Source organism: Perna viridis, chromosome 1, assembly GCF_037379345.1.
Source record: "Perna viridis isolate PV_CMFRI_1.1 ecotype Kerala chromosome 1, ASM3737934v1, whole genome shotgun sequence".
NCBI classification, from domain to species: Eukaryota; Metazoa; Mollusca; class Bivalvia; order Mytilida; family Mytilidae; genus Perna; species Perna viridis.
Window position 1 is genome coordinate 56,543,354 of NC_142445.1, and position 21,954 is coordinate 56,565,307.

General features: G+C 30.1%; 1 protein-coding gene across 4 annotated transcripts; it reads left to right on the forward strand.

Annotated features, from left to right (window-relative positions):
• Positions 1–5: 5 nt before the first annotated feature.
• Positions 6–21,362, forward strand: LOC148629498 (coiled-coil domain-containing protein 178-like). Of its 4 annotated transcripts, XM_088552378.1 has the most exons (23): positions 6–181; positions 637–757; positions 1,818–1,877; positions 3,065–3,262; positions 3,646–3,813; positions 4,056–4,259; positions 4,704–4,854; positions 5,379–5,448; positions 5,932–6,074; positions 6,426–6,579; positions 7,090–7,185; positions 8,345–8,481; positions 9,735–9,918; positions 11,393–11,401; positions 12,924–13,055; positions 13,420–13,530; positions 15,105–15,197; positions 15,686–15,799; positions 17,168–17,313; positions 17,769–17,854; positions 19,078–19,151; positions 19,508–19,657; positions 20,297–21,362. In XM_088552378.1, exons 2-23 carry the CDS (start codon positions 640–642, stop codon positions 20,594–20,596), a joined length of 2,898 nt encoding a protein of 965 aa, XP_088408504.1. In that variant the 5' UTR covers positions 6–181; positions 637–639; the 3' UTR covers positions 20,597–21,362. The 4 variants fall into 4 exon arrangements, with proteins under 4 accessions (XP_088408504.1, XP_088408520.1, XP_088408512.1 ...); XM_088552394.1 differs by lacking the exon at positions 13,420–13,530; XM_088552386.1 differs by lacking the exon at positions 11,393–11,401.
• The last annotated feature ends 592 nt before the right edge of the window (positions 21,363–21,954 follow it).

The following is a 21,954-nucleotide window of genomic DNA, read 5'->3' on the forward strand; positions in this document are numbered from 1 at the left end:
TTAGAAACTGTGAAGGCGTCAAAATGGTGGATTGAATCAACATTATCAAAGTCTCTTCATGATTTTTTTTAACACAATGTAATGTTTAACTAGAAAGAAAAGATTTATTTTGTCCATAGTTCAGATTTATAGGAAAGACAGTGATGTAAATTTCCTGGTCGGTCATCAAAATTAATGTCAGGTAAATATGCTTACAGAATAGAGTACATTCATAGAATCATATATTTACTTTCCAAGTTTCGCCAGAAAATCAGGATCAGGTGTCAAGATTTACTTTGAGACTCCAAATACTTACAGACTACATTGAACACAAAAAAAAATGTTATTTAGATTTATTTTTTAGTTCAACTTGTCTTAAAAGTACACATAATGAAAAAAGAACAAGATAACTGGCATACAAGACAAGTGATTAAATTACAGTCGACAGGAGAGACAAAGCAGTGTCAAGCAAGACACAATATACTTACTTGCATAAACAACATATAATTTTTTGCCATTATTTGTTAGCACTGGTAACAGAAATTAACTTTTATAACCAAAAAAGAGTAATAAACAGCTACTGTTCTGTATGAAAAACAATGCATAAATCAACTTGAACCTTTGGCAGTAATTAATATTGAATGATTTTTTTTTCAGGACATGTCGCAGACAAAAGTTGTTAAAGTTGAAGAGGTAGAGAAAAGATTAAACAGTGGCATTCTTGGACAAAGGTCAACAAGTCAAGATAAATTTAATGCTGCTGTTCGGGAGGCTGAAGGTGAGTATTTGCAATAAAAAGGGAAAATGGAATAAGTTAAGTAACTGCAAATATCAGATTCCTATAATTCTTAAATTACAGCTTGATATTTATGTACTTTTTTTGGTGAAATTTGTTTTGACATGAAATATTAACATATCCAGCTCAAAAATAGTGAAAACATGATTGATTTAACTACATAAATTAAGTACTGTAAAAATATTAATTTTCGCTATTTTTGCGGTTGCCTCAAAAACACGAAAATTAGTACCAACATTAATATATTCATATTACCAAGTCGTTTGACTGTTCTAATCATGGTTTCCACGATTTTGAATAGAAATTTTGTTTTGTGTAAGGGTCGTATCATTCAGTACAATCAAGTATGAATTTATACTCAATCTATTATAAAAACGTATGAGGTAAAGGTATATGGGTTATAATTTCTAAATTCATGATCTTGTTTACATATTTGTATCAATGGCAAAGAGTATCTGTAACATCAAAGAATAGAAATAAATATTGTGCAAACATTTTATTCACAAAAAGAACAAGATGTTGGTGTTAGCACACATTAGGGTAATCACCCATAAAAGATTACCATTAAATACACATGCTTAGAACTGACATTAAAAAGTTAACCCGTAAACATGCAATTGAAGTGTCAAAAGTTAATCCCTACAATTAGCCACGGCTTGGACAATTAAGTGAGTTCTTTTGAGTTTTAATTAACAATACACTATAAGATTAAAATGGCCAGAAGAAACTATGTGGACTTGTCAATTTGTTGATGTCGTAATAACAGCCATCATTAATACTATTGAAATATTAATGGTAAAATAACTGATCAAAAGAGAGATCACACACTGCGGAGACTATTCAAAAACTTAATTTCTTCAACCTTGAGAACTGTGAAAATTAATACCTGTGAACATGGTCACTTTTCAGAAACCGCGAAAAATAGCCGCTGTGAAAATTAGTACGTTTACAGTATACTTCCTTCAGAAATTTTTTTCACTTGTGAAGTTAAAGCTGAAAATTTAACTGTGTAGACTAAGCAATAAACATTATAAATTTTAAGGTGATAACTACCAATCAAGCGTGGATGATTTGAAAGAAGATGAAAATACTGAAATCGAAGGTAAATGTCTGAACACAATGCTGTTAGATAACTAATCATTGAAGGTTAGATTTATAAATTTTTAAATAAAATGTGCAAATTTTTGACATGGTGTAAAGTTACACTACACTCGGAGACATTTGTTTCTCTAACACTCAAGTTTGAGTTTTAAATCCTTGTTAGTAGACAAAACACCTTGTCAGTCAGATTTTTTCATAGTGAAATGTGAGTGTTACACCTACCCATCTGGGATATTGTATATTCCGGTTGTTAATTGTGTATGGAGTATCACTGACCTGGGTGTGAAATTCACCCAGCACAGTGAAGTTTATCTCATTGATCTCTACTGACAATATGGGCATTAGTACCCAAACTCCAAGGTCACTGACCTAAAAAATTCATTGGGGACCCCTGAAAATCACAACAAGGGAGTCCAGGGGACTTGTTTTAACCATCATTGCTGTTTTCTTGCATTTCATAGCTTGTATGAATAACCACAACAAGCTTCTTATTTTTCTCTCAAAATATGCCATCCTAATCCTAACTTCTTCACCTGTGTGCGGTGGAGTGTAAAATATATAACAGCAGGAGCCCAACATTTCCTCAGACCCATCATCATTTAATTATCAAATAAGAGATCTATTTAAAAAATGAAAACAATTGTCACTAATCCTTTAATCCACTTGATGAACTGTTTCCAGATCTCAAACATCAATACACAAGCTTGGCAAATTAAAACATTATTTTTATAAACGATCGAACTTGACACCATTGTTTTAGTGAAATACTTGATTTGTATACGAACAGGAAATGTAAACATTTTAGCTGACTCTGTGAATGGATCCAAAACATCACTGTATTTTAATCAGTAAATGGCTTGCGAACACAGGGAAATACAAAAAAAACACTTTTAAAAAGATTAATGATGAAAGGAAACCCATTTCAGGGAATTTACCAGAATCCTTTCATTTCAATATGGTCTTCTACAGGTGATTTTTCCTCACTTCCCAGGGCCCGTTTTATACGGAAACTTTTTTCGTCGATCTCCTTTGCCAGGAAGGGGGTGTGCAGTATACTAAGAATGTGCACAATACACAGAAGAATACAGAACAAAACTTTTTCAAGTTGAAATAAAAACAAGTCACAGATATATGCAATTCCTTTTTAATTTGTTTGCTTTATAAATTTTGCTTTTTTATTAATTGTAGATAAAGTATATCCCCTTCCCGAAAACTGGCCTAGGATACCTCAAATATTTCGCAGAAAAAGTTGTGAACTAACCAAATCAAGTTCACCATGTGTAAAAAAAGCTGTATCTCACCTAGAACTGATCCAAAACATTATAGAAGAATGGTTCAGAGAAAAGGAGGAAGAAATGAAAAGTCGGCCTCCTTCAATAAGACCTGGTATGTAGTGTTTGTTGAGTGTGTTTTTTTTTCTCATGATTGAATGAAGTGTTTACTGCACATTTTTCTATTTATTGTCATGCCCTTTTAGTGTGGAATAGAAATCATTGTGCATTTTGCCTGTTTAAAACACATTATACCATTGTTAATATACATATTTAAAGACAATTGACCACTGAAATCATTTTAACTCTTATTATCAGAAAGACATTATCAGAAAGGTTCCTTCTTCTTTACACAAGAATATTACTATTAATTCAAGTCAAGTTTTAATTTCGAATTTGTACATAAAACTATCAGTAATGCTTAACAGTGATGATTTGGTAATTGTTCATCTTCTGTAAACTGTGGCATATACACATATGGCATTCACTGTTTTTTAGTTGCCAGCAAAAAACAGTTGAGATTCTCCAATGACAAATCAGAAAACCAAATTGCTAAAACTGCCAGTAGTGCTAAAGGGAGACAACTCAGTGCTGCTTCTGGTAGAACAACAACAACATTATCATCACCCCAACCACTGTCAGTATCGGGTGTGGGTGTAATTAAAGGTCAGTTTACAAAAAAAATAAAGGATAATGAAAAGATATGTATACCAATCCATTTGATGTTCTAGTTGAATATTGAGAAATTTGATATGTTATACTTTGACCTGATGTAATATTTTAATGTAGAAAAGAAACTGCCCATTGTAACTGATAGAAAGAATTTGTTCAGTTGAAAATTGCAAAAGCCATGCAAATCAAATTTTCCCTTGTCATCACCAAATGCATGTATTAGATATCTTTTTTAGAGGAAGAAAGTTGTTTACTACCATATCTTGGGGCAGAGGATGTATTAGATGAAGTGGTTACTTTACTTGCCAGATTAGAAAATGACAGACTTGAAACTCTTCAGGGCTTACACAATGAAAAGGACAGAGTTGTCAAACTTAATGAGAAAATAGATCATTTGTGTTTAGTAAGGATGAGGGAACTTCCTATAGCTGTGCAGAAAGGTATCAAAACCCTGGATAGTTTATTTTGTTTGTCACATGTAAAGTAGCTCCTGTATGACTGGTTTGGAATGACATTAATCAGAACCTGGGATTACTTAAGGATGTTTGTTTTGATATAGCAAAAGAAAAATCATTATTGCTGTAAAGGGAAAAAATATAATGACTGCATGTAATAATTTCTGAATTTATTTTTAAGATATGAAATATATTAAATTGAAACTGTCAGTAATTTTACCATTCCTGAATTTGGATTTCTTAATGATTGCAAAAATTTAAAATGCATAAACCTCTGAATTACAAAAACTATATTGATAAATGCGTACAATATTTTCTGAATTTACATTTTCTTTTTTTGAAATATAAATGTGATGAATGAAAGTACATGCCAATGTACTGGATTTTTTTTTAATTGCTCCCCTTTAATATTGAATTTTTTTGTTATAGAGCATGAGGCTTGTATAATGGACTTGAATGAGCTTCAGTGGCATGTTTCCTATAGCAGTAGAACAGAGAAAAGAATTCATGGTAGAACTCACACAGCTGAAGTCAATAACAAAAGGCTCAAAGAAGAAATAGCATTTGTTAAAAGACATATGTAAGTTTATTACTTAAGGCATATATGCAAACAAATGTCTAGTTTTTAAGCCACTTTTAAAAAAAATAATGAGGAAGTGTTTTTTTGTTGTTGTTAGAAGCAAATAGACAACTTTTTTTGAGAATTATTTCATGATTATATACCGCTTAAGCTGGAATGGTCTCACCATTTCTTAATAGTTGTTTCTAATTATACATTTCAGAAAAAGTTCATGTTATCACCTATTTTTATATGTGGAGGAAAAGTTGTGAATGATACTCTATGGCATCAAAATCTTGCTAGAGAAAATCTGGCACAAAATTAGAATCATTGTCAAGTAACTGCACCTGCTGAACCTCTTTTGAACCTTTCCATCAATTGCAAAATGATCCCAATGACAAAAAATCTGGATTAAAAAAAAAATGAAACTAGCTTCTTTAATCTTTTTTTTTCAATAAGACTCCCATTTTAACAAAGTAATGTAAGATAGATATTGTGGTGTACTTTATTCTGATTGGTTACATTTTTTTATTTGAACTTTTCAGTCCATTGGTGAAAGAGAAATTACAATTAGAAATACAAGCCATGGAGAGTATCAAAAATGCTCAAATGAAGGTAGATATAATTATAAATTTGAGAAGAATGCTTCATGTCAAATACATCTAAACAGATTGCAACATACTTTCCCTACATGTTTTTTTTAATTTCTTTTTTTTTTGTGAAAACAGACAATTCTCATATTAATATATTGGAGTCTGTTAAACTTTGAAATAATGATTCGAAGGATTTAAAAATAAAAGCCTTTTTTATGTTCACATCTGTTTTGTTGTTGTATATTAATTTCCCAAGATAATGAGAGATTAACTGTACAAGAATAAAGATTTCTTTATGAAAACAAACTTTTCTCAAAGTAGTAAAAAAAACAGAGATCAATGATGAATTGGGCATATAAAATAAAAACATCTGTCACAAGTTCATTAGTAACTGACCAATTATGTTTAAAGAAGTCTGTCTACCAATTTTTTCACTCTGCTATTATACCAACTGTATAATTGTTATGCATGATTTAATCCCCTGGAATTGTTACATTTTCTGTAGACAAATGTTGAATTGGATAATACACAGTCTCGACAACAGAAAACTGAAGCCAAATCTAATGATGCCGTTGCTAAAGCCACAACAGAGAGAAATCATATCAAACGTGAACTTGATGTGGTGAAAGAATCTTTAGATAAAATCAAGTAAGTTAAAATTGTTGTACTTTTCTTTTTTTGTGTAACCTATGAGAGAAATTTGATGTACTTTCCAACAGAAAATCAATGTTTATTAGTCTTTGTTTAATTGTCACTTCATCTCTTTTTTGTTTCAGTTTTATGAATACAAATCAGAGTATGCAGTGCATGCTTAAATAAGAAAATGTCATATTCGCCTCTTATAAAATGTTTGTGTGTTTATATGTTGACTGAAATAACGTACTTTATCTTGAAGCATTTACTATTTCGTTGTTAGGTTATACGTGGGTGCTTTTGTTGCAATTCACCATATCTGTTTCTTTTTCTGTGCATTATTACATTTCCAATTTATGTTTTCAGTGATGATTATAACCAGTCTAGAATGACATTTGATGCCTATACTGCACAGATAAATGATATAAAAGCCAAACTTATATCCAATGATCAAGAAATGAAAGTTTTACAAGTCAAAAATGAAAATATGAAAGTGGCAGAGGAAATGAAGGCAAAACAGGTAGTTTTATAAAATTAAAAATACAAAAACTTGATGAATTAAAAGTTTGTTGTGCTTGTTTTAATGTGCAATGACAGATTTATAGTCTTTTGTATTACATGTAATACTTGTGTAATTCAATTTTTCAACAAAAAAAACCTATTTTGTAGGAAATATTTTTGTCCCCTGTGATGTGTCACGAGGGGACATGGAAATGCCTGACGTCCGTCCGTGTTTTCCACACTCTTTTTTGTAATGTTTTTACCAAATAAGTTTGTTTTTGGTATGTGGCCTTATTATGAAGAGTTACAGATTGAGTTCCACTTCGGTTATGGTTGAATGATTTTTACAGAAGTTACAGCCCTTGGACTTAGAAAATTTCAGTGAATTTAAAGTTTTCCTCACTTTTTTTTTATGCGGGGGACATTGGTATGATGTTTTTTTATTGTGGTGGCAAGTCTATCTCAAAAACATGTGTAACGACCATTTTTTGAAAAACGTTCCATGTATTTGGTTGTGTGATTTTCACAGGTTAGGGAGTTACAGACCCAGATTACAGAGGCCGACTTTGAACATGACAGACTTTTGAATGAAAACATACAGCTACAGTCAGAACTGGATACAAGGGTAAGAACTATACATCTAGTTTTCAGGGATGATTTTTTCTGCTTTTTAGCTGAATTCCGCTATTTCTAATCTAGATTTTACCTTTACAATTCTTATTTTCACTTTCAATTTTGCCAAAATCTGCTTTGTTTGTTGACCTCGTAAAATCATTCCTGAGTTTTAGGAGTTGCTTAGGAAGTGTTTTTTTTACCATGTAAGTATTTTTTAATTTTTTATCAAGTATAGTATTTGAAATGACTTAGTGTTGGAACTGGTTTTTTTGGGGTTTTTTTTATACTTAGTGGAAAAGTATGTTTTTGTCCCCCACTGCTACATGGAAGAGGACGTAAAAATATTGATGTCCTTCTGTCCCGTCACACTTGATGATGCAACTCTTTGGTAACTGCTTGATTGATTTTGTTAAAATTTCATAGGATTATTAGTCACCATTTGAAGTTGATCTTGCATATGTTGCTTTTTTTTTTATTTCTACATGATACACTATAGGAACACTTTGTGGACCTAACTCCTCGGATACCACTCAATGGATTTTGTTTGACTTTCATAGCATTGTTATTCACCATAAGTAATTGATCATATTGCTCCGCCATTTTTATTCGACATATTTTATAGGAGTTATGGAACTTTGTTGAAACTATCGGAACGCTATGTGGCATCAACTCTTAGGATACTGCTCAACAGATTTTGTTACAATTTTGTTCAATACAAACTGCCCTGCCATATGTCAACAAATTTTACTGGAATTATGGGACTATGTTTATTTTGTAATTCTACACTATAGTAGCTTTTTGTGGATGCAACTCCTCGGATAGCCCTCTATAAATTTTGTTCGAATTTGCAACCATATGCAGTTGATCATATTGCAGTCAATTTGATTTGACAAAGACAAATTTTACTGAAGATATGGGACTTTTGCACGTCAACCTTTTTGGCAATGGCAGGGGACATATGGCTACAAGTTGCTTGTTGTATTTAAATTAATTGACAGAATAGGTATGAAATTACCTGAGAAATGTCTTTTTAGGCTACATTAGTACACATAAAGTTTTAACTCAACTGTACATAGAAATTGTAATGATTGATGTCTGAGTGGATTTATTAGATTTATTAGATATTGATGTGAAGCCAAGTACACTGTTTTTTTTTATTCTTTATTTAGAAAAGGAAAATGGACCACAGAATTGCAGAGTTAGAAAAAGGTGCTAAACTTAGAGACACCAAATTGAGAAGTATTCTATTAAAGAATCAGGAGGCTGAGATGGAAGTCCAGGATTACATGGATAAAATCACTGACTGGTAGGTTTGATCACAAAATGCACAGGACAGATCAGTTAAATTGCTACTGATTTTGGCATAATATTCATAAGTATGGTTATGCAAAACCTGATATTTTTAAGTATCATTACATGTATTTATTTCATTTTTTTTTGCAACAATTTGAGAAATTTCTTCATCTATATTTGTTAAAGTCATAAATCAGGAATTATTATCATATTAAGAAAGAATTGTAGATAGAATATTGTTTAAATTATTTTCTATGTTTTAGTGGATATTAATGATAATTTTTTTGTTTTAATGTGCCTAAAATTAAAAGGTTAAAGGAGTAAGTAGTTGTGTGCCTTAATATGATTTATTTTTTACGGATGTTATGAAAGTTAGGAGTAATGTAGTTACCAGTAGATCATACCTTTGTTTGATATACTTTTTAAGTACTTTAATTTGTTAGATCAAGTTTCATGGTTTGTAAATACTCAATTGTCAGTGGAATAATCGAATTGTTGATGTCATTTGGCTGTTGTTGATTTAAAATGACAAAATAAAAACATGAGTTTTTACTCCATGAAAATTGATACTTCAATAGTGAATTAGAAGGATGTGACTTAATTAAGTAGTCAAAAAATCAAATCTTGTATTTGAAAGTAGTGTAAATGAATTTAACAATATACCTTATATGATAGATAAGTTTGATTTTATATTGCGAATTCATACTTTTACCAACAAGACAAATTTCAATAATTTTTTATTTTAGGTCTGAATTTTGCCCCCTTCTCAATTAGAAGCATGCTCCAAATTTCCAAAAATCTGTAGTGAAATTCCCCATCACTGTGTCTCAGTATTTGTACATAATTACAATAGAGATTGATACAATGTTCCCTGCCTTTACTGCATCAACTTTGTAACCCAGAGGTCACCTCTAGGACTTCAATACAAATTAATTGTAATGGTCATCATCGAGGATTTTAATAAGAAATTATTTTTTTAAATACTGTATAGAAATTCTTGCACTCAAATATATAGATTATTTTACAAAGTCACAACTCTCATGCCCTTTCTCCCAATTTCCTGGGCTTGTGGCCCTTCCCCAAAAAGTAGGAAAATAATTGAATTTTATTTTCTTTATTGGATTACTATGTGTACTTTATTTTTTATATTGTCATGTATTTGTAGGATTGAATGATATGCTCCACAACTGTGATTTAAATTCTTTTACAGCTATCAGCATTTATTTACCTTTTTTTTTTAACTTATATTTTCCATTACTTTTCCAGTCAACGACAGAAAGTTGCTGATGAGAAGAATATAGCCCGTATACGTAAAGAAATGATGCGTCTTCAGCAGCAGATGGCAGTTACTCAGGATGAACACAATAGAATATCTGTCATCAATGGTGCTATCAGGGAACAACTACAAGGGGAGCAGGACAAAGCCTTCAAAATGGAAGAATCTCTCAAGGTATTATTTAAATCCTATTTTAAAACATCATTTGACATTACTTTAGTGGTAATTGTTGTTCATGTATAATAGGCTCGATTTATTGTAACATTGTAGATCTTATGTCATGTTTCTATTAGTATGTCAGTGATCGTTTTTTCAGTTTGGATATTGAATTATTTAAAATATTGTAAACTTAATAGTTTTTCATGGTATGCAATATTTTTACAGTAGAAAAAATGAAAACTAGTATGTGTGAAAACATTGTTCATGTCATAAGCATTCTTCCATTTTCAAAATTGTGGATATTGATACAGGGTAATCAAGTTCATTACATGTAATCAGTGTAAAATAACTACCACAAATCATAATGTATTATTAATAGTTATTTTAGCAAGAAGAAAAACAAATGAAGAGGGGTTTCTTATTTTTGAATGCTCTTCATATAATATGACTGTCTATCTGTGTTTCTCCACATCATGTGAAAACTTAAAAACACTTTTTTTGTTTACTGGGCCCCGTTTTGTTTTTCTTTGTTTAATTGTTCATTTGGGACTTAAAGCACAAAAAGGGAGATCTATGGGCACATTCGGCTTTAGTGCAGCTATTTATATTTTGTTTCTCCTCGCATATGACAGATTTATAATATTTTAACTGACAGCATTAGTATGAACTATTTCACTTTGAAATATGATTTCCCATTTACTTATATTTGCACACAAAAAGATAATAGATTTTACATGGTATTCTTATCTTTATGATACTCTTTATTTGAGTTTTGTTTCCCCACTTTTAAAGTAGAATAGATAAACAGATTTTCATAGTCATTCCATATAATTGCTATCTTTTAGAGTGGTCTTGAGGTATAGTAGGACTTGTCTTCTCATGACAATACCCCAAAAGGAATTTCTTAGTATTATAATCCCTCTTTATCTTATATCCTAAAGTAGATATTTTACCCAATATAGTATTAGTAAGTTTATTTACTCATTAAGCCCTGTGTTGCTGTGACTGTGAACCCTGGGTATTCTCTGGAATTTGATGAACTAATTTACTCCTACATTGGGATTGGCATTCTTTAGTTGTATCTTTGTTTTTGCTGTGATCATAAAACTTCTTTCTATATTAGTGTTAGGAACAGACTTATTAATGAAAATAAATAAATAAATAAATACTCCTTTCTTTCAAAATGTTACATGCCAAATATATTATATTAAAGTTTTACAGATCCTAGTGATATTTTTTAATGATTTTGTATGGTATAAAATACATATTTAGTGTGTCATGGAGCTGGATTTTCTTTAATGGTCAATAATTCATGATGCCACATACTGAATACAGGAGATGTTATTTTATTGAAATGTCATTCTATATAGCATACCAAATCTATAAGCAATTTCCCTATTTATTTCTAAAAACCTCTTTTACCTTTAAACTTGTCTTATCAATGCATTTGAATAAGTAAATTAATATAAAATATTGTAATATACTACAGCGAGAGAGGGTATGTATAGTCATACTGCTTTAAATATATATAGTCTATCAGATGATTTAACACTTTCATTTTCAGATCTTTGTGTTTGCAGTTTTAGATGTTTTCAATTTATTTTAAAGAAAGAAAATTGAAGCAACTTTTTATAGATGTTTTATAGTACATTTACATGATTTATAGACATTTTGATTTAGATAGTTCAAATATGATTTTCTAGAAGTGAATTTTAGAATATAGTCTGAAGCTTTAATAAATACAGATTCATCTACACATAATAAGAATGACAACTTAACAATATCTTAAGAATTTACTTTTTGTACAGCTCTTTCATAACAATTATAAAATTAATTAGTCATAGACCAACCACCTATCTTGTGCTCTCTGCATCCGTCAGTTATCTTGTGCTTACTTAGCATTTCTTTCTATACCTCACTTTACAATAATTATTTCTGTCGTATTAAGCTGTATAAGATGTCTTTGCGAAGACTTTCAATTGTTAAAATAATACTCAATTACTTTTATGAACAATTGCAGTCACTGATTTACTCAACCAATTGTTATGGCTGTAGATTTATAGGTTCAATATCAATAGGCAAATAACAAGATTTTAGACAAGACAAGATTTTATTGATAGCCTCAGACACAGTAGGACAACAAAAAAACAAATACAAACATGTACATACATAGTCATAACTTAACAGCTAGCCATGGCTTATATATGAAATCTCATGATGATTGTTTCCAAAGACCTGGTGTATTGACTTGGTCAACTGCTTCCGATATGCTGTCATTACTTTTTGTGGAAATAATAAGTTTTTCTCTTGCATGTTTTTTAAATCTATCATGGAAGAAGTCAAAAGTTGAGGCTAAATATTATTACATGACATTGGAGGAATTTCAAGACCAACTAGAGTTGGAGATCCTGTAGTTATGTTTTGAATGGAGATTTAAAGACATAATAACTTTTCAAAGCTTTTTGCATTATTTTCATTTCCTACCTGCACAGATTTGCATTATTTGCACACACAGAATATTATATTCAGTTCAGTCAATTAGTACCAATTGCTAGCTTAATTAGTATCTAAAACCACAACCTAATGGCAAGAATTACCTCATTTAAAAAAAATCTCATGGCAGTTTTATTTAAAAGCACCAGTACTCACATAGCTCAAATAGCACGCAGTCCCTCAAGATATGTTTTCATGTTTAGCTTTCACTAGATTGACAATAACAATCTGTTAACTTAAAGGGTAGGCATAGGAGCTGAGTAATTTTAAGCTACTTTAGTCATTAAACATATTTCTAAATTTTAGGTTTTTTGTATTATCACTTTTAAAATCAACACTTTCACAGCTTGTAAGCTAAAAAAAAAACATTTAATTGTGTACACATTGCATTTCATTAAATTATATATATACAATAACCTGTAGTTGCATTTTGCAAAGTGTTTCTTTTATATTTTAAAGATGTATTTTGTAGTATACTGTTAGTAAGTTTGTTGTAGCATATCACATATGTGATTTTACTATTTTAGGCTACTGCTGAAACACTCAGGAGACAAGTAAAGGAGGAAATGCACACCAGATCTGTACTTGTGGCCAGGATCAACTCTGACTCAACTGATCTTATCAAGTATAAAAAAGATACAACACAAAAGAGAGAAAAGGTAATATATTTGAAGATTTTGTTAGATAAATAATAGAACGTGTATTGAACACATACCCTTTATAATTTTGCAAATATTGGTGAATAAACTTTTTTCACCTCTTTTGCACCTCAATTTTTTTGTCACAAATTCTCTTTCATTTGTACTGCATTTTCGTTTTTTTGGGGTATATCAATATGAAATTCCAATGCTAAATTTTTCTGTATATTATTTATAATTACCGGATGGGTTATACAGTTACTGTTTTGTACTCTGAATGAAGTGCTCATCATTTGTCTTTATATTCGTAAGTAAGATTTATATAATGAATATATAGAATAAAGGCTCCAATTTGTGTTATGTGTATGACAATGTATTTAAAAAGATGAGAAGGAAAAAGACAATGGATATAATAGATTCCACATCTGAGGAGAGTGAAGAGGAAAGTGATGAAGAGGAAAAACTTATTGAATCAATGAAAAGGGAGGCTTCTAAAGTAGGCCAACTTGCTGTTTTATGTTTTAACAGGATTCTGTCAGTGTCTAAACAGGGATTTGGGTTGTTCTGGGATGTAACAGGTTCTGTTGATGTCAATTTTTATATTTTAACTTGCTGCTCTATGTTTTAACAGTTTTTGTCAGTTTTCAAATAGAGATATATCTATGTGTTTTAACTGGATATTGTTTGTTTTTACATTGATGGGGAAAACCTCAATATTTTAACAAGTTTGTATATAGGAATTGTGTGTAGTTTCATTATATTTAATGCTGTATTTGTGGAAGTTTCTAGTATTTGTGACTTCAAGTTTGTGATTGATTACCTTGGTTTAAAGTTGTGATTTATAATCATTTGATCATTGATTGTTTTTCTCAGTGTCAGTAAAAAGTAGTTGTCTTTGTGGTCTGATCTTTATACATGTATATTTTGGATTAATTTCTGAAGTTTAACCTGGTTTTTTTTTTAACTTATATTTGATTCTATGTGATGAAGCTGCTTAACCCATTTACTAACCTTGGTATGTTAATGACTATTCATAAACTGATGGAAATCACATTTAATTAAAAACCAATATTGCTAACTTCAGAGCATGTATTGAAGATAGTCATAAATATTCATGTTAAATATTGATAAACTTAAAAATATGTTCTCTTCATAGTATGACTTCTTACATAAAAGTTGATTAAAGTAATTTAACTCTGGTTTAGTCATTTTGTATTGCATTTACTATAAGAAAATGCTCTCAGAATTGAAAAATGTTTTTTTAAATGATGTTTCAGTCTGAGGAAATTGAGGAGGAACACATTAAATCAATGCAAAAGAAAGCATTGGAAGTATGAAAATCATGGGCAGGATCATCTTGCAATAATTGGGATATGTGCAGCTCAGTTTTAAAATTAGTTCATGTCGTGGCATATGGGGGCATGTTTACATTGTGAATGATTTGTAACATCAGTAATGTTATACATGTTTTACTCTATGTACATTCATTATACATAAGAGTCATAACAAAAAAGATTCAATTTACTGTTCCATGTTTAATACATTATCTACTTCATTTGAACCTATGTTATATAATAATCAGTACATTTTTAACATTTTTGAATTGTGTTTATTTGTGTTTTAGATATTTTTGTCACTCAAAAATGTATTAATATATGGTTTTGTTATGCCACATTAAGGAGTTTTGTCATTCATTGTTGTCACGGTAATATTCAATGTAGACCATCTTTAATGCTCAACTATCATTTTTAGCATTTGTGATTAGTTGTTTGTAATATTGATGAATTTTGTCCCTTGCAGACCATTGATGGTCTTTACATACTGAATACATTGTCATATAAAGAGAAATATTTTTTTAAATCCTCATTTTCACTTTTGCTATTGTAGTAAATGGTTTTTTTTTTTTGTTTGAATCTCTCATTAAACTTGAAACCAAATTACTTCTTCACCAGAATAGCAGCTGTTGGTTTCTCTATATATTTGTGTTATGTAATATTTATATATAATAGCATACTATTACAATAATTTAAAAAAAATAATAATGATTTGCTATCTTGTCTCATTTGAAAGGCTCAGAAGGTGGCAAATGAGGTTGAAACTGCTGTAAATACAGTGCTAACTAAAGTAGAAAAGCTGAGAAACACTAAGAAGGAAAAGACAGAGGTTTGTATAAAATTAAAGTCACAAATCAAATAGAACATTATTGAAGATAAATAACTTGAGATACAGTTATGTGTTATCTATTTTATTTGGTTCACTACATAGTGTATGTAGATAGCCTTTGTCTCATGTTTTCACATTCTGACCATGCATTATTTTAACATATTTGAATTGTCCCTTGGTAGTTCTTTTGCCAATATTTTGTAAGCATATCAATACTAAAAATTTGTGAGTATTTACCTATTAAAACTTACACGCTGAACACTGTTTGCTTGTTTACTGGTACATACTCATCCATTAGTAAAAGACGTATACAAGATGATAAGTCATATGGATGCAGGAATGAAAAATATTTTTATTTTTGTTAGGCAAACAAAGACTTTGAAGAAAACATGTTTAAGTTTTTGGTTATAAAAATGTCATCCCTGTTTCATTAGTATATCAGCTACTAGTGATTTTTTTTTTGAAACAATAAATATTTTTATTTTCAGACAAAAGAGAAAATTAAACAACAAATGGAGGACACAAAGAAACAAAAAGAAGAATCAAGAGATAGGTTCATGGAACAAATCAATAAACTGGAACCTCACCACAAGCATCTGAAGGTTAGTACAAGTCTTATGAATAAAAAAAAAGCAAGTGTGTACAAAATAATTGTTTGTCAAACACAGATTGTTTTGAATGGAGAAGCTTTTTTCGTCTAAAATCATGAATTTGTAACATATATAATTTGATGGCCTCGGTAAACAACTTTTAAATGATTAAATTTATATAATTGTTCTTGCTTGCCTTTCATTTTCACTGCACAAAAAATGAGGCAATTCTTGATAAGACCATAAATGAGAAATTCCTAGATTCTTATCCAGTTTTGTTCAAATTTTTGGGGTGGGTGGACAAATTTTATTTTTTTCTTCCTATCAATTTAGAAGTAAAAATAAATGCTGTCATTTTGAAAGAAACTGACCGAAATTGGGCAAAAAAATAAAAATAAAATATTTTGGGAAGTGTGAAAAAATGAGAGGGGATGAGAATCTAGGATATTATTTTGGTCTATGCCATTGTTTTGTTATTTTTTTACACCTTTTTTGATTCTGTTAACAATATAACAGTGTTAAAGAACAATGCACATTTAATATTGTTTGTATTGAAAGATGCATACAGTCATAACATACAAATATTGTGGGAAGCCTTTTTATCTAGGATGATGAGTTACATAGCTTTTTTCTCACCTATCACTAAGTGTTTCTCTTTTCCCTGGTGATGTTTGGAGCATCATGTAATTATTTAATATGTATCATGTATCAAAGTATGTCAACAGGCAATTGTTACCCATCCAAATTTCAAGGTAGTATCAAAATAATGTAAACTTTTACTTGTTCAGAATTGACGTTGGAATGTATGTTTGTGTTTCTTGCTTTCTTTGTTGTATTTTTTTAAATTAAAAAGGAAACACATTTTGTTATTGAAGAGATTAATTGTTAAAAATAAGAAAAATGGATACTTTAAAATGATTCACCTTCAACTAATTTTCAGATCATAGTATTTCATTAAAGCAGTTTCATATTGTCTGAAGTTTTCCTTGTTACTAATATTTTGTTAATGTTTTAATGTTGGTCATTTCCCCCTATTTTTGCTAAGAATTTAGAATAAGTACCTTTTTCATTAATCATTGGAAACGTATTTAGAATAAGTACCTTCTTCATTTATCATTGGAAACGTATTTAGAATAAGCGCCTTCTTCATTTATCATTGGAAACTTATTTAGAATAAGCGCCTTCTTCATTTATCATTGGAAACTTATTTAGAATAAGCACCTTTTTCATTTATCATTGGAAACTTATTTAGAATAAGTACCTTTTTTATTTATCTGTGGAAAGTTATCTGTTTGTACAGTGATGCTATGAATAGAAAATTTAAGCTGGAAATACTTTTCAAAATTGTATAAAACTTCAACATACTATTTACCTGATTAGGAGGATGTTACTAAACTGGAGAAGAGATTAGACTACATGGAATGGAAGACAGAACAAATGAATAAACAAGTATCAGATATGGACAGAGAAGAAGTTACATTTAAGAAGCTTGTAGATTCTGCTCTGAAGGCTATTGAGGAGTTAGAGTAAGTAAACCAAGATTTGTTAATGGTATTAAAGTATGATTAGTTAGCCTTTACATTGTTATCATTTTGATATCTTGTATTTCATGATTTGATGATGGTGGTATGGATAAATCATTTTGTTTTCATGTTCTACATTTCACTCTGGGCTGATGTCACTTTTACCTGGGTTATACAATGTACCAATCACTTGACTGTTTTATTTTTTTCTATTTTACTTTTCAAGCTTTGGAGTTCAGGTCCAGGCAGTGCTTGTCTGGTGATGTTTTAGAACTTCTCCAAGTATGATTAATCCACTGTGATGCACATGTTACCAGTTGAGGGTATAGATAGATAAGAAAAGCAAGAAACACTCATATCAGTAAAACAGTATGCATTATTTGAGAACAAATATTTGGTATAAAACATTGAAAAAGGTAACACAGAATGGTATTATACTGTATTAAAATAATTATTAGGGAAAGAAGAAAAGAGTTAGATTTACAGATGGAGGCCATAAGGAAGATTGAAGGTGATTTAAAACAAAGCTATGACGAGGTGCTTGGTAAGTGTAATCTTAATTACTTCATGGATTTACCTGAAACTTGATAGTTTGATTATAAAGTAAGCAGTTGATTTTTGTTGGCTTTTTCTTCAATCTGAACCATTAGTTAAGTGTTAAGGAAAAAAATGTCAGGGTTCTCCACTGCCTCTTTTAGCATGGCATTGCGCCATGTGTTACGTTCCTTGCACCATAATTCAAAATGAGCACTATGTGTTCATTTGGTGTGCGCCATGGATTCAACTTTGCGTCATGCATTGCAAATCAGATCTGTATTTCCCAATTACTCTTGTTTATTAATCACTTATACCTGTCATAAATCTATATGATGGGTGCATATGTTTATTCTAATGGTAATTTCAATGTTTTGGTAATTTACGGGGGTTTAATGTGTCAGGGAATGAAACGCATGTGTAAACACATCTCGGAACTGTCAAATTTACGATTATCATCGTTGACAAAATCAGTATGATTAAAAAAAGCTGGATGATTTCTACAGTTTTTTTTTTAAATGAACAAAATTAGGAAACTTTTCATTTAATAAAATATATATATCAAGAGTTTCAAATTCAATTTGATAAAGATTGATGTGATCGGAGATGGAGAAGGAAAATCTTAATTTATACAATGTCTTAACGATCTCGGCAATTATCTGACAGAGAAAAGCAGTTCAATTTGCCTAATTTTTATGAAAATGTGATGAATCGACTCCCAAAAGAATTGTTTAAAGACACAATTTGGACGAAAATGACATTTTACTGTCTAAGTTTTTGTTAAATTATATAGAACTTATTAAATGCAAATGGTTTAATGGTATCAACAAAATGACCACATCTACCAGTGGTTTTAATTTCTCTAGAGATGTGGACCTATGGTCAAGCCTAGGGAAGGGAAAACTTTACCATGTTATAATTGAAATAGACAATACAGACAGAAAAAAATACCATTGTTGGTTTCTATGTTGTAGCTTGTGCTATTAAATATGTCACATTCAACCTTATACCTTTTTGGCAAGTTATTTTCTGCGCAAAAGGACACGCGCCCCAATAAAAAATTTGTCCAACCAGAGAGTGAGCCATGTGGTCATTTTGATCCATGGAGATCTCTGAATGATATTTATAATTGTAATAATGTATATGTTTACGTATGTATGTATAAATGTATATGTTTATGTATGTATGTATAAATGTATATGTTTACATATGTTTGCATATTTAATTTTACAGGAAGAATCAGGGAAAATGAAGCAAATCATCGTAAATTTGTGGACGAGAGAAAGCGGTTTTTATCAGAATCTGAGGTATGGTCATAATATTTTTTTTTTTTTTTTTTTAATATTTATTTATTTACCTAGGCTATTTTTATAGTTTGAGTTAAATAATTTCCCAAGAAAACAATTAAAGAATGTATGAATAACAAAACCTCAAACAACATGAAATCTAACTTATCCATTTAGTTTATCATTAATCCCAGAAGAGTTTGACGTGCTGATTTTGGTCAAAACTATTATAGTTTTGGTATTATTAGAATTGACAGATTTGAATAATTATGCATTTTTGATAGAACAAAAACACAATTGAAATCGATTAATTTTTTGGTCATCCTTCAAATGTTATTTTATCATGGAATATTGGTATGCCTTTGATGGTTCTTCAGGTACACAAAGCAGCTAAGCTTGCTATAAACAAAGATTTGGCTTCAAAGTACAGACATCTACAGAATGAACACATGATTATTAAGGATAAGATGATGAATAACTTTGATGACAGGGTCAAAATTGAAGCACGGATCAAAGACACAACACAGGTATGTAATAATTACTTTTGGAAAGCCTTTTGTGCAAGGAAAATATTATGCCAGGTTAAGTGGCAAACATGGTAGAGATATCAAATTTGGTATACATGATGCTTCTAGAAAAAACTTTTTCCAATAATATGACCTGAACTAGAGTTCATCTGATTTCTCATTGGTTATATTACCAAAAGAAGTTTCAGCACATTTCACTTTAGGAACAGCACAAAGTCTGTTAATAATTCAACTTCATTTTGCATGTAAGAGTAGAACATTGAGGTAGCTAACCTCTTTCTCATATTACGGTACAGTGTATATATATATTTTGTCTGTCCCTCTGTCCACATGTTGTATGATATCTCAGAAACAGGATGTTAATGATATTTTTGAAGAAAGTTTGTCTGGATGGAAGAAAGCCCTTTTGTTTTTACTGGGTTAAGGAAAAAGATTTTTAGTTACAGGATTATGACTACATAAAAGGATGAGAATAAGATACTGTTGCTGAGTATCAAAATATTATGCATATTATAGTAATTAGCAATGTGTCAACTAAAAAGTACGAAACAAAATCTATCTATGACTTATACATGTGAATAACTTTCTGATTGTGGTTTTATTGTTGAAATTTTATATTATGTTTTTATGCCATTCCAGTTACAAGCTTTACAGAAAAGAATGCATGCTGCCATGTTGGAGTATCTAAAGTATCGTGGATTATACAACCGTTCTGAACTGGATAGGATGGAATCTGAAACAGACAATAATAGTGAACAAGTAAAACATCTTCAGGTTAAGATGGATGAGGCAATACAACAGATAACTCAATTTTTACAGACCCAGGTTCAGGGTGGTGCTGCTGCCAAACGAGTAGCCTGGGGGTCACTCAATAAAACTTCTAGAGCAGTGGGTGTGTCACAACCATCAAGTCGTCAACAAACAATGGTGGAGGCATGATATAGTTTATATTGATTGTATGTGTACTGTTTAAATGTACTGTGATATATTTTGTTAGTGCATTTTATTTTTAAAACCTAAATTTACATTTTTTCAAATTGAGTATTTTTAATACAGTTATTTCATGATTAAGTGGATCATTTATTGATCTTGTTAATGTTTATTAGACAAAAAGAATGGTAACTTCATTCTGTGTGTCAACTCTTTTGCAATGTTACTTGACAATTCACAAAAATAAATAGTTCTAATGGGTTTAAAATACAAACATTTTTTTTTTTTGGGGGGGGGGGGAATATTGTAATAATAAAAGGTTTAAGTTTCAATTTTATAATGAAACAAATCAGGACTATATTATCAATATCATTTGCATATTTATATTTCTTTACTCAAATTTATATAATACATACTCTTGGACTACAGTACTTTCACGAATAATCAATCTGTTTGAGTGATAAAACTAGTGCTGAGCTTTTGTGATCCTTTTTGTTAAATAGGAAGTTGTTAAAAATAGTTTTATGTTTAGTTAGTTAAGTATGTTTATACTTTTGTGACGAAATTTTGGGAATTTTAAGAAACTGCCTTTTAACAAGAACTTTGTTTATAATTTCTGTTTTGAAATTTTATTGTATATTTTTTATGTTAAAGTGATGAAGTGTCAATTGTTCCAGAAATGGTATTTTTTGAATGACTATTTTCTGATGTACTGTGATATGTTTTTGTGCTATTGTTAATATCCATCATATTAATATTGAAATGATATTTTGTATTTTTTTTTTTTTTTTTTTTGATTTATGCCAACCCCTTGTCTGCCATATATCACATTAAGTAAGTCTTACTGATACAGGAACATACAAGCTAAAACACAGATTTTATCAAATAAAGCAAATGTAATAATTTTCATGGTGAACAGAAAAATGTGAAAAAAAGTGCCCACATAATTGATTTTTAACACTATATTATGCTAACCATTTTTTTAACTCTGAAAATTGATACCCACAAATATGGTTACTTGACAGAATCCGTGAAAATCAATCTGGCTAGGGCATTCTTTTTCTAACTTACACACATTGTCAGTAAACAGAGAGGCATCTATGATATTAAGAAAAAAACACAAAATTTTAAACAAAAAGGTACTTGAGGAAAAACATGTTTGAACAGAAGAACAAATTCTAGTTAATTTAATAACATTTCTCACTATTTTTGGGGCAGAAAATATTGAGTTAAAACTCAAAGAAAGAAAATTATCCAATCTACTGATATTTTCACACATTTTCCAATGGAAAAAAAATAAGATTATTATATTTGATTAAAATATACTCTAATATGACGTCTTCATACCATCAAACAGTATATGTTGG